At 36.7% G+C, this 13,887-nt stretch overlaps 1 protein-coding gene across 1 annotated transcript in view; it reads right to left on the bottom strand.

Annotated features, from left to right (window-relative positions):
- The window catches only part of TBC1D8B (TBC1 domain family member 8B), a 71,859-nt gene that overhangs the window by 33,760 nt on the left and 24,212 nt on the right, over positions 1-13,887 (bottom strand). Inside the window, 3 exon segments of the mRNA XM_033201216.1 lie at positions 1,041-1,255; positions 1,736-1,886; positions 2,475-2,624. Coding sequence (XP_033057107.1) covers positions 1,041-1,255; positions 1,736-1,886; positions 2,475-2,624 — 516 coding nt within the window.

Below are 13,887 nucleotides of genomic sequence, written 5' to 3' on the forward strand. Positions count from 1 at the left end.
ATTATCCAATAGAATGTGCATGAAGTGGTATCTGCCCCTTTCAAGCCTAGCCCGAAAATCTTTCACAGTTGTTTCTCCATGCTCTTTCCCTGTTCTTGTGAGTGCTAATGGTGATGAAAGTGTACTCGGGAAGCTTTGTTTTGAAAATGACAGTCTGCTGTCAGCCTACAGTCTAAGTTCCTGAATAATCTCATGGAGGAGAACTGCCTTCTGACCTGAAGAGTAAATCTCCTTTGTTTATTCCTTCAAGAAATAAAATTATACTGTTTCATCTATTATCTGTGTTTGTGTTAGCAGTCTAGCCTACCCTAATTGATGGTGTGCTCCTAAACAATTTGTTTTCCAATGATTCCTCCACTGCCTATAAAATAAAATTCAAACTCCAGCTCTATCCCAATCTACCTTACTGATTTTTTTCTCCAACTACTTCACTTCATCCACCCTATGTTTCTATCAAACTAAACAAACATGGTCCTATGTAAACTTTAGGTTTACCTCTACCTGTGTTCGGTTACATGGATTCCCTCACCTGGCATGTTCTTTTCATTCTATTTCCATATGTCCAAAATTCACCAGTTTTTAAGACCTGCAAATGCTATCTTTTCCACGAAGCCTTCTCTGACTCCTCCAGATGAAAAATAGTTTCTCCTAATTATAAATCATGACAGGACTTTATATTTCTCTAACAGTTTTTCTCACTTGATTTTTGTTTCTTAATGAATATGCTTTAACATCTCCTGGTCTACATGCTTTTAAGGGAGGACACTTATCTGATACATCTTTATATAGCCTTAAGTTCCTAGGAGAGTATCTTTTATAGAGCAGAAGTTCAATAAACATTTGTTAACTGAAAAAGAAAAATAATGAAATATCAATTCTCCTAAGTATTCCCACTACCATCCTACTTAAATTAATACTATCCTCTATCTATCTCACCCCAATCTCTTTCCTTATAATCATCACTTCCAAATTAGTGGAGTTGGATTTGATGTAATTTTATTTGGAACATACACACAGTTGGGCTCATAGTTAAGTCATACCTGGCAGTATCCAATTTTGGGATTCCTGTATGCATAAGCAGTGAGTACCCTTCTCAGAGCAGATATGCCAGTGTCACTCTGAAAGGCTGGGTGCTCAGGCAGAGAGCGACGTAAATCACGCTCAATTTCTTCAGTAGCCAAGTTGCAGGTCCCTAAGGACTGCTCAACTACTTCAGCATAATAGCCAGGATTAGTAGCCATGTCATTAACAGCACCTGTGAAGATTATTAACATACAACAGAAGAGGGACAAAATTAAGCTATTATTTCATATATACATAAATAATTGGATTTCATTTCATTACCTTGATATTTAGCCTTATGCTTAAGTGATTCCTGAGCACAAACAGAAAAGAGCTTTACACTAGAATCTATGTCAAGCTACTAATTTTATCCAACAGAATACCATTTTCATGAGCTTTTTTCCCCCTTAACTGACTGTTGACACTAGTGATAAAGGTTCCCCCATTATACATATCTTGCCTAATAAACTAATCTGCTCAGATGCTGGATGTGTGGATAGATAGGTAAGTTACAGGTAACTACTTACCTTTCTCTCTTTGACTAGTCTGAACTCAAGATGAGTAAGACTTTGTACTAACCATCTTTGTAATTCTTTCGCTTTAGCTTAGGGCATAACTCCTAGAAAGGCATAGTTAATGTCTGTTAAATAAATAAAGTGAATAAATGTAATACCTGAAAAAAGCATCCAGAGTTCTCCTCTTAAGGTTTCTGGAATCCCTCTTACAACAAGACTTCGAGTCTTTTTGGTTCGAAACATACTAACACCACGCCCACATTCTGCAAAGAGTATTTTCCATGACTGTTCCTTCATTTTTTCTTTCAACTGTAATGACAGAAAAATCAAAACAACTAAATCTAGTGAGAAATTAACTGTAAAATAACTTGCCCACTCTCTTTACCTTGAAACAACATCTCTAGAAATTAAGAACATAGAAAACCAAAATCAGTATTCACCCAGGGGTGAAACACCGAATCTTTGTCATCATGAAAATCTTGTAAACTCATGTGAGCACAGCAGCTTTAATTTACTATTTTAATTCTTAGCTAAATTCATATAAAAATGGTAAAAGTGTTATACTTGGGAGGCAAAGCTTTAAACAATCAGTCTCCCCAAATCACGTCTATGTCAGGATTAGAAATCTATGCAAATAAAACTCAATGTCAATAAATATGTACAACTATTATGTATCTGTAAAAATCCCCAATGTCCAACTTTTATCTTTTATCTTCATTCCTGATAATAGTCCTTGTGTATAGTGGAACCAAATAAGTTACACAGTAGTACCTGCTGGAAAACTTTTCAAGTCCCAAAAGAAGAATTTTCAGTTGTGTCACCTTCTAGTCTGCTTTTAAAATTTTTACTTTTCACCAACTGTTTCAGCCCATAGGTTTAAATATTTTGTTTTCCTACCATTTTAGAATTAAGAGTCTCCAAATTCTGAGGGTGAAATACCATCATTAAGGCTTCAGTGTTCACAGTTTTACCACATTCCCTCTGACTTGTTGAAGATTGCACCTCGAAATTATCAGATGGCTCTGTAGACTCAGAACTAATAGCAAGCTGAAAAAGAAAGAATGCAGTTATCCCAGCTGCATGCTTAAGTTTCTGCAAGAAAAATATTCTAATGTTTACTGTCATTTATAAGCCACAATCTATATACATAACAAATATTAAAGCAATATCTCAGAGACATACCTATCAAAATTAGATATGTCAACAACCTGACTTCTAGAATGGCAAGCTCAGAATCTCTGTGAACACACTCCCCAACAAAAGCAACAAAATCGTGGCAAAATATTCAAAATAAACCATTTCAGAACACTGGAATTAACCAAAGGCATGCAATAAACTGAAAAGCATCTATTCGAGAAAAACTAATGAGCCTGAGTAAGACCAGAAGAGTCTGTGGGGCTTTTAACTCTATCTACCTGCCCAAGCTCAGAAATCAAAGCCAGTAGTATGGCAGCCAGTGGATCTTTTGGAGTTTCATTAAAAGCCTTATCCCTAGGGCATAGACAATATTTGATCAAACTTGCAACTCCCTGGAAAATCTCTATTCCCAGGGTGTTGTTATCATTTGATTTTATTCACAGCTCAGCTTGGTAAAAAAACTCTGTTCCCAGGGTATTATAGAAAACAATAGCAATTGGCTGGTGACAACCTAGCTGTCCAAGGCTATGATTTCAGCTAGAGCAAACAAGAGCCTGGCTAAAGATTTAAAAGGAAGACCTGAAAAACCAGATGTGATATGGAATTTTGAAGGGCTGCAACATAGTCTTGGGGATCTAGAAGAATGAATACATGTACAGGGCTGTGAACATGCCTAGGAAATAAATGGGACAGAAGAAGGCCCCAGTCACTCAACTCTGGCTATCTTTGAAAGCAGGGAATAAAAGCTAAAGCTGATGTGTAAATTGCCTGAAGTTTGACATATGCCTTGACACAGATATCCTTGAGAAAAAGGTGGAATATTTGATAGCATAAGGCATTTAAGGAAATCTAACCCATCACTGAATAACCACTAAATTATACTGATTCAGGGGGTGATCCAAGGAAGTCAGGCTTAAAAATAGAAATAAGAACTTAAAAAAACAACCAATAGAAAGTGTCTTGAGGGGACCCACTTGTTGGATTTAATAAACAAAGACTGTAAAGTAGCTATTATAATATATTCAAAGAATTAAAACTATGTTTAAAAAAATAAAGTACCCATTAAAAAGTGGGCAAAAGGTCTAAATAGATACCTCACCAAAGAAGATATAAATGGCAAATAATCATATGAAACAGGTTCAACATCAGATGTCACTGGGTAATTGCGAATTAAAACAATATTACACACCTATTAAAAACCAAAACATTGAAAATACCAATTGCTTATGAGGATGTGTTGATACAGGCATGTCATGTGAAAGAAGCATAAATATATAAACTATACCCCTGTTTCTTGCATCACTACTCAAAATAGCCAAGATATGAAATCAACCTAAATGTCTACCAACAGATGAATGGATACAGAGAATGTGATAAATTTTTATAATGGAACACTATTCAGCCAAAAAAAGAATGAAACATTTTCATTGGTAGCAACATGGATGAACATGGAGAACATTATGTTAAGTGAAATAAGTCAGGCACAGAAAGATAAATACCATATGTTCTCACTCATATGAAGGAGGTAAAAAGTTGAGCTCATAGAAGTATAGAGTGGAATCATGATTATTAGAGGATAGAAAGTATGGGGGGGGGAGTTGTACCATTTTACATTCCCAACAGCAATATATGAGAGTGTCAATTCTTCACTTTCTCCTCAACAGTTATTATCTGTCTCTTTAATTATAGCCACCCTAGTGGGTATGAAATGGTATCTCGTTAGGCTTTTGATTTGCATTTCTCTGTTGACTAATGATATGAAAAATCTTTTAATGTGCTTATTGGCCATTTCTTTATTTTCTTTGGAGAAAAGTCTATTCAAATCCTTTAACCATTTTTAAAATTGGGTTGTTTGCCTTTTATTATTTAGTTGTAAGAGTTCTTCATACATTCTAATTAGAAGTCCCTTACCAGACATATAATTGGCAAATACTTCCTCCATTCTGTGGGTTGTCTTTTCACTTTCTTGATGATACCATTTGTAGCACAAAAGTTTTTAATTTTTATGTAATCCGATTTACCTATTTTTTCTTTAGGGTCACATGCTTTTGGTGTCATATCTATAAACAATTGCCTAATTCAAGATCATGAAGATTAACTCCTATGTGTTCTCTGAGAGTTTTATAGTTTCAGCTTTTACATTTCGGTCTTTGATCCATTTTAAGTTAATTTTTGTGTATGCTTTAAGAAAAGAGTACAACATCTTTTGGGGGGTGGGGACTATGTTGCTATCCATTGTTTTGGCACCATTTGTTGAAAATAGTTCTTTCCCCCATGGAATTAGCTTGGCTTTCTTGTTGAAAATTAACTGACCATAAATGTAAGAATGTATTTCTAGAGTCTCAATTATATTACACTGATCTACATATCTCCCCTTATACCAGTATCACAATGTCTTGTTTACCACAGCTGTATAATAAGTTTTGAAATTGGAAAGCTTGAGTCTTCCAACTTTGTTTTTCCTCGTCAACACGGTTTTAGTTACTCTGAGTCTTTTCTTTTTTCACATAAAACTTTATGAACTCCAAAGTTTTACTTTTAAAACATATCAGTTACCCGGCTTCTATGGATTATAACTACACCAGCTATTGCAAGTTATTACTAGGAGTGGTAAAAAATAAAATAAAAGAAAGACAAGACTCACTAACTTCATCTCTTAAACTTTAGCAAACCTTAGTAGCTTAAGAAAGATAAAGAATGCCCATGACTGAGGCAGAGGAAAAGTAGCAGCTTAGGGTGAACCAATCCAGTGGTATTTTAGCTTGAAATCCAAGAAGCCAGTACAAGCCCTAGCAGGGCTGGACATTAAGATTGGCTCTGAGTCCCCACCCAAATCTCACCTTGAATTGTAATAATCCCCATGTGTCAAGCATGGGACCAGATGGAGATAACTGAATCAGGGGGATGGTTTACCTCATGCTGTTCTCATGATAGTGAGTGAGTTCTCAAGAGATCTGATGGTTTTATAGGGGGCTTCCCCCTTCGCTCAGTACTCATTCTCTCTCCTTCCACCCTGTGAACAGGTGCCTTCTGCCATGATAGTAAGTTTCCTGAGGCCTTCCCAGCCATGTGGAATTGTGAGTCAATTAAACCTCTTTGCTTTATTACCAAGTCTTTGGTATTTCTTCATAGCAGTGTGAGAATGGACTAATATAGTAAATTGGTACCAGGTAGTGGGGTGCTGCTGTGAAGATATCCAGAAATGTGGAAGCAACTTTGGAACTGGGTAACAGGCAGAGGCTGGAACAGTTTGGAGGGCTCAGAAGAAAACAGAAAGATGTGGGAAAGTTTGGAATTTCCTATAGACTTGTTGAATGGCTTTGACCAAAATGCTGATAGTAATATGGACAATGAAGTCCAGGTTGAGGTGGTCTCAGATGGAGATGAGGAACTTATTGGGAAATGGAACTTTAGCAAAGAGACTGGTGGCATTTTGCCCCTGCCCTAGAGATCTGTGGAACTTTGAACTTGAGAGAGATGATTTAGGATATCTGGTGGAAGAAATTTCTAAACAGCAAAGTGTTCAAGAGGAAGCAGAGCAAAATATTTGGAAAATTGTAACCTGATGATGTCATGGAAAAGAAAAACTCATTTTCTGGGGAGAAATTCAAGCTGGCCACAGAAATGTGTGTAAGCAACAGGAGCCGAATGTTTTTTTTTTTTTTTTCTTTTTTATTTTTTATTATACTTTAAGTTCTAGGGTACATGTGCATAACGTTTATATCATGTATAACTCCCCAATGCAATCCCTCCCTCCTCCCCCCCTCCCCATGATAGGCCCCAGTGTGTGATGTTCCCCTTCCCGAGTCCAAGTGATCTCATTGTTCAGTTCCCACCTATGAGTGAGAACATGCGGTGTTTGGTTTTCTGTTCTTGTGATAGTTTGCTAAGAATGATGGTTTCCAGCTGCATCCATGTCCCTACAAAGGACGCAAACTCATCCTTTTTGATGGCTGCATAGTATTCCATGGTGTATATGTGCCACATTTTCTTAATCCAGTCTGTCACAGATGGACATTTGGGTTGATTCCAAGCAGGAAAGATCTAAAATTGACACTTTAACATCACAATTAAAAGAACTAGAGAGGCAAGAGCAAACACATTCAAAAGCTAGCAGAAGGCAAGAAATAACTAAGATCAGAGCAGAACTGAAGGAGATAGAGTCACAAAAAACCCTCCAAAAAATCAATGAATCCAGGAGTTGGTTTTTTGAAAAGATCAACAAAATTGACAGACCGCTAGCAAGACTAATAAAGAAGAAAAGAGAGAGGAATCAAATAGACGCAATAAAAAATGATAAAGGGGATATCACCACCAACCCCACAGAAATACAAACAACCATCAGAGAATACTATAAATGCCTCTACGCAAATCGACTAGAAAATCTAGAAGAAATGGATAATTTCCTGGACACTTACACTCTCCCAAGACTGAACCAGGAAGAAGTTGAATCCCTGAATAGACCAATAACAGGCTCTGAAATTGAGGCAACAATTAATAGCCTACCCACGAAAAAAAGTCCAGGACCAGATGGATTCACAGCTGAATTCTACCAGAGGTACAAGGAGAGCTGGTACCATTCCTTCTGAAACTATTCCAATCAATAGAAAAGAGGGAATCCTCCCTAACTCATTTTATGAGGCCAACATCATCCTGATACCAAAGCCTGGCAGAGACACAACAAAAAAAGAGAATTTTAGACCAATATCCCTGATGAACATCGATGCAAAAATTCTCAATAAAATACTGGCAAACCGAATTCAGCAGCACATCAAAAAGCTTATCCACCATGATCAAGTGGGCTTCATCCCTGGGATGCAAGGCTGGTTCAACATTCGCAAATCAATAAACGTAATCCAGCATATAAACAGAACCAAAGACAAGAACCACATGATTATCTCAATAGATGCAGAAAAGGCTTTTGACAAAATTCAACAGCCCTTTATGCTAAAAACGCTCAATAAATTCGGTATTGATGGAACGTACCTCAAAATAATAAGAGCTATTTACGACAAACCCACAGCTAATATCATACTGAATGGGCAAAAACTGGAAAAATTCCCTTTGAAAACTGGCACAAGACAGGGATGCCCTCTCTCACCACTCCTATTCAACATAGTGTTGGAAGTTCTGGCTAGGGCAATCAGGCAAGAGAAAGAAATCAAGGGTATCCAGTTAGGAAAAGAAGAAGTCAAATTGTCCCTGTTTGCAGATGACATGATTGTATATTTAGAAAAACCCATCGTCTCAGCCCAAAATCTCCTTAAGCTGATAAGCAACTTCAGCAAAGTCTCAGGATACAAAATTAATGTGCAAAAATCACAAGCATTCTTATACACCAGTAACAGACAAGCAGAGAGCCAAGTCAGGAATGAACTTCCATTCACAATTGCTTCAAAGAGAATAAAATACCTAGGAATCCAGCTTACAAGGGATGTAAAGGACCTCTTCAAGGAGAACTACAAACCACTGCTCAGTGAAATCAAAGAGGACACAAACAAATGGAAGAACATACCATGCTCATGGATAGGAAGAATCAATATCGTGAAAATGGCCATACTGCCCAAGGTTATTTATAGATTCAATGCCATCCCCATCAAGCTACCAATGAGTTTCTTCACAGAATTGGAAAAAACTGCTTTAAAGTTCATATGGAACAAAAAAGAGCCCGCATTGCCAAGACAATCCTAGGTCAAAAGGACAAAGCTGGAGGCGTCACGCTACCTGACTTCAAACTATACTACAAGGCTACAGTAACCAAAACAGCATGGTACTGGTACCACAACAGAGAAATAGACCAGTGGAACAGAACAGAGTCTCAGAAATAATACCACACATCTACAGCCATCTGATCTTTGACAAACCTGACAAAAACAAGAAATGGGGAAGGATTCCCTATTTAATAAATGGTGCTCGGAAAATTGGCTAGCCACAAGTAGAAAGCTGAAACTGGATCCTTTCCTTACCCCTTATACGAAAATTAATTCAAGATGGATTAGAGACTTAAATGTTAGACCTAATACCATAAAAACCCTAGAAGAAAATCTAGGTAGTACCATTCAGGACATAGGCATGGGCAAGGACTTCATGTCTAAAACACCAAAAGCAACGGCAGCAAAAGCCAAAATTGACACATGGGATCTCATTAAACTAAAGAGCTTTTGCACAGCAAAAGAAACTACCATCAGAGTGAACAGGCAACCTACAGAATGGGAGAAAATTTTTGCAACCTACTCATCTGACAAAGGGCTAATATCCAGAATCTACAAAGAACTCAAACAAATATACAAGAAAAAAACAAACAACCCCATCAAAAAGTGGGGAAGGATATGAACAGACATTTCTCAAAAGAAGACATCCATACAGCCAACAGACACATGAAAAATGCTCGTCATCACTCGCCATCAGAGAAATGCAAATCAAAACCACAATGAGATACCATCTCACACCAGTTAGAATGGCAATCATTAAGAAGTCAGGAAACAATAGATGTTGGAGAGGATGTGGAGAAATAGGAACACTTTTACACTGTTGGTGGGATTGTAAACTAGTTCAACCATTATGGAAAACAGTATGGCGATTCCTCAAGGATCTAGAACTAGATGTACCATATGACCCAGCCATCCCACTACTGGGTATATACCCAAAGGATTATAAATTACTCTACTACAAAGACACATGCACACGTATGTTTATTGCGGCACTATTCACAAGAGCCGAATGTTAATCACCAAATTCGGATGTCTGCAGGACATGCCAGAGACCTTCACGGCAGCCCCTCCCATCACAGGCCTGGAAGCCTAGGAGGGAAAAATGGTTTCATGAGCCTGGCCCAGGGCCCCCCTGCTCTATGCAGCTTCAGGACATGGTGCCCTGCATCCCAGCTGCTTCAGCTCCAGCTGTGGCTAAAAGAGGCCAAGGTTCAGTTTGGGCCATTGTTTCAGAGGGTGCAAGCCCCAGGCCTTAGTGGCTTACATGTGGTGTTGGGCTACAGATGCACAGAAGTCACAGGTGCACAGAAGTCAAGAACTGAGGTTTGGAAACCTCTGCCTAGATTGCAGAGGATATATGGAAATGCCTGGATGTCCAGGCAGAAGTTTGCTGCAGGGGCAGAGTCCTCATGGGGGGAGACTCTGCTAGAGCAGTATGGAAGGAAAATGTGGGGTCAGAGTCCCCACAGAGTCCCCATTGGAGCATTTCCTAGTGGAGCTATGAAAAGAGGGCCACCATCCTTCAGACCCCAGAATGGTAGATACACTGACAGCTTGCACCGTGCACCTGGAAAAGCTGCAGGCATTCAACACTAGCCTGTGAAAGCAGCCAGGAGGGGCACTGTACCCTGCAAAGCTACAGGGGTAGAACTGCCCAAGGCTGTGGCAGTCCATCTCTCTCATCAGTGTGACCTGGATATGAGACACGGAGTCAAAGGAGACCATTTCAGGGCTTTATGATTTGGCTGCCCCACTGGATTTCAGACTTGTATGGGGCCTATAGCCCCTTTGTTTTGGCCAATTTCTCCCATTTGGAATGGTGTATTTACCCAATGCCTGTACCTTCATTGTCTCTAGGAAGTAATTAACTTGCTTTTGATTTTACAGGCTCATAGGCAGATGGGGCTTGCCTTATCTCAGATGAGCCTTTGGACCTGGACTTTGGGTTAATGCTGGAATGAGTTAAGACTTTAGGGGGCTGTTGGAAGGGCATGATTGTGTTTTGAAATGTGAGGACATGAGATTTGGGAGGGGCCAGGGGTAGAATGATATGGTTGGCTCTGTGTCCCCACCCAAATCTCACCTGAATTGTAATAATCCCCACATGTCAAGGGCAGGACTGGGTGGAGATAACTGAATCATGGGCAGTTTCTTCCATGCTGTTCTCATGACAGTGAGTGAGTTCTCATGAGATCTGATAGTTTTATAAGGGGCTTCCCCCTTTGCTCAGCACTCATTTTCTCTCCTGCCACCCCGTGAAGAGGTGCCTTCCACCATGATTGTAAGTTTCCTGAGGCCTACCCAGCCACGCAGAACTGTGAGTCAATTAAACCTCTTTTCTTTATAAATTACCCAGTCTCAGGTATTTCATCATAGCAGCATGAGAACAGATGAATATAGATGGGATTCAAGGAAAGGTAAGGAGGAGTATTCAAATCAATGTGTAAATAAAAGGGTAAGGTAGAAGAAGCCAATAAAGGAAGAATTAATGATTAGAGAGTATAGGTCTCAAATTGCAACAATTCCCGTCTTTTTTTTTTTTTTTAAAAAAGGTTATTTTGACAAACCACATACTTGACCACTTAATATTAAGGTTAGCTGTTTGAACGAGGAGCTACATTTTTGCAAATACAGGTTGGAAAATTCATGGTTGTAGTCTGGATCTCAAGCACAGCACATTCCTTTAGTTTGAATGACTGAATCATCAGTTTATCTATTGTTCTAAACTACAGGAAAAGTATCCCAGAAGGAAAAAAATAACCTCTTAAGTAATGAAACCCTAAACATAAATTTATAAGAGTGATGACAAGTATGCTAGTCCTATCCATTATTACCTCTTAAGTATTCATAAAGTCATGTTAAAACATTCACCGTCATCAACAGGCAGTAGGTGGTCAGAAAATTTAAAAAATGACAAAAAATAAAATAAAAAACATTTACCTTCAAAGATGGTAGTTTAAAATAATGTTTAAAATTTTGAAGAGTATAATAAAGTAGATTATTCAAGGAACTAAACTTAAATTTCTTGAACATTTTTGCTCTGGCTCTTTTCAGTGGAAAGTTTTACCCATGGTGTTTTATATATGTACTTGGAGATAAATATATATTTCTCTCCATTTGGGTGTTCACACTTATGACAAGTAAATTTGGCACTCATCAGACTTTTAGTGCCTGAGCAAAATCCAATCACATCTAGAAAGCAATATAGATTGTTAACTCTATAGCAGCTATTCTTAATCAGTTTCATTTTTATTATCTGACATTGATTTTGCAATTATCATATGGCTCTAAAAGTGAAGGAAAGACAAAGAAAAGATGAACATTTCTTTATGTGTAAATTTCTACAAAATACTATATTTAAATTAGAATACTTCATAAACTCGGTATAATAAATGGTTACAGAGTTGACCTGTAAAACCAATAATTAAAACAAAAAAATATAAACAAATGCTTTTCTCAAATATCAGAAGCTTATCTTAAATAGGATCCTGTTCATAGTCCACAATTTAATGGGTGTGAATTTCATTTTTAATAGTTTCTGGTTTCCCAACTTAGAAATAAATCTACCCCCACAGCTAAAAATCACTTTCCAAATTTATATTATAGTCATAAGAAACACCTTATTCTTATCAAGGCAAGAAAAAATCAGTTATGTTGTTAAACTACTATTTGGATCTACATTATCATGTAGGAAACCCATTACTTTTATTTAAAAACTTAGTAAGATAGTCCTGGTTATGAAACTATCTTATTAAGATAATAACTATATTTCATATAGTTAGTAAGTTATGTTTACATGTTCTGTGATACTCTGTAGAAGATACTTATTTTCCCATTTAAAAACTTTAAGGCATGAACTCAATTACTACCTTTCTTGACATTCCATAGTTTCCACAATTCATTCATAATGTAGTTTAAAAGCATCAGGCAATGGATCTTCAGTAGTGCTTTCCATTCTTAGGTTACTTTGCTTAAAACTAACCTAAGAGGGCCCATTTTTCTTTCATTGAGTAGTTTTGAAAAATTACCTTATCTAGTAATAGTTCCTGATTATATGTGTCAATAAAAGTAAAAGATTCATGTATTTTTCCAAGCAGTTTATTAGAATTTTACTAAATCTCTTTATATGCCCAGATTTTAGTATAACTTATTAAAATGTGGAACATTTTAATATATACCTATATAAAAACTTGGATAGAACTGATACTCACGCATAATTTCAATTACTTCTGGTAGGATTTGTTCTTTGTATCATGTCTTTGACATTCTCATAGGAAAAATTTCCTAAAGTACTTCCTGCATTCATATTTAGACTTGTTGATTTAGACTCTGGGAGATTTAAATTAAAAAGTCTTGCTGTTTGTACAAAGTCACCAGGTTTATGAAAATAGAATACAATTTTTCTCTTCGTTTCAGAATAAGTGTAGTTATAAAATAATATAGCTATAATTTCTGTTACTTAGAAATCAAATGGAACTAGCTCTTGTTTAAAAAGCTTTCTCTTTACTAATTTTTTACATGTACTATTATTAAAGCTAGATATATACAGATACTAAAATGGGTCAATATTCTTCATCATTGATAAGATAAAAATCTTAAGTGAAACAATATTACAGCAATTTAAAAATACATATTTCCAAGCAGATATTTATTAAAACCTCTAATAAACAGTAAGAGAAACTAGAAAACTGTAGAATTCTGATGCACATTTGGAAAGATGGTAAATTCATTTTCAAACAAAATCTTTTCTTGACAACTGAGCATACTCAGCTACTAAAAGCACATGAAAGTTTTAAGGGGAACAGTTACAGCTCTCCAGGTTTTGGAAAAGCAAATTAATTAAGGAAAAAGAAAGATATGTTGAGCTTTGAAGCTAACACACAGACTGAATGTGAAATAGAACAGAACAAGGAAAACATGATATAAGTAAGAATTTGGGAGCATTGGGAGAGAAAACTACTAAGGCTGGTCAGATTTTACTTGTATTCCCGCATTAAACTAAGGAATATCCTGGGTACATACTAAAAGAGAATGAGAGATAATAAAGTTGGGGCAAGAAAAACTCTTGATGGCCAATGTAGAAAATCTGTGTCTGGAATTGAGATGGAAAAAAAATTTAATTACATGTTTTCACTGTGCTTTTTAATTATCAAAGGGAAAATTAGTTTTACCAATACTACATTATAATTGACTTAGCGTATTATTTTCAATCTCTACTCTGGAGATAGCAGTAGAAGGCTCTATACTCCAATTCAAATAAAATAATATAGCCAATAAAGACACATTTAGTTTTTCTTTGAATTTTACTTAAAATATAAAAAGCTATAATTTGATAAGTTTTATCAATCTATTAAAACATGGGGTTCCTGGACATTGTAAAAGAAAATTCATTTGAATTCGACCTGTCTGCATTTCCATGAGAGACATATGAAACATCAAAATCCTCCTTATCCTCTCTAATA

This window comes from Trachypithecus francoisi, unplaced genomic scaffold (genome assembly GCF_009764315.1).
Source record: "Trachypithecus francoisi isolate TF-2019V2 unplaced genomic scaffold, Tfra_2.0 Lachesis_group6, whole genome shotgun sequence".
NCBI lineage: Eukaryota > Metazoa > Chordata > Mammalia > Primates > Cercopithecidae > Trachypithecus > Trachypithecus francoisi.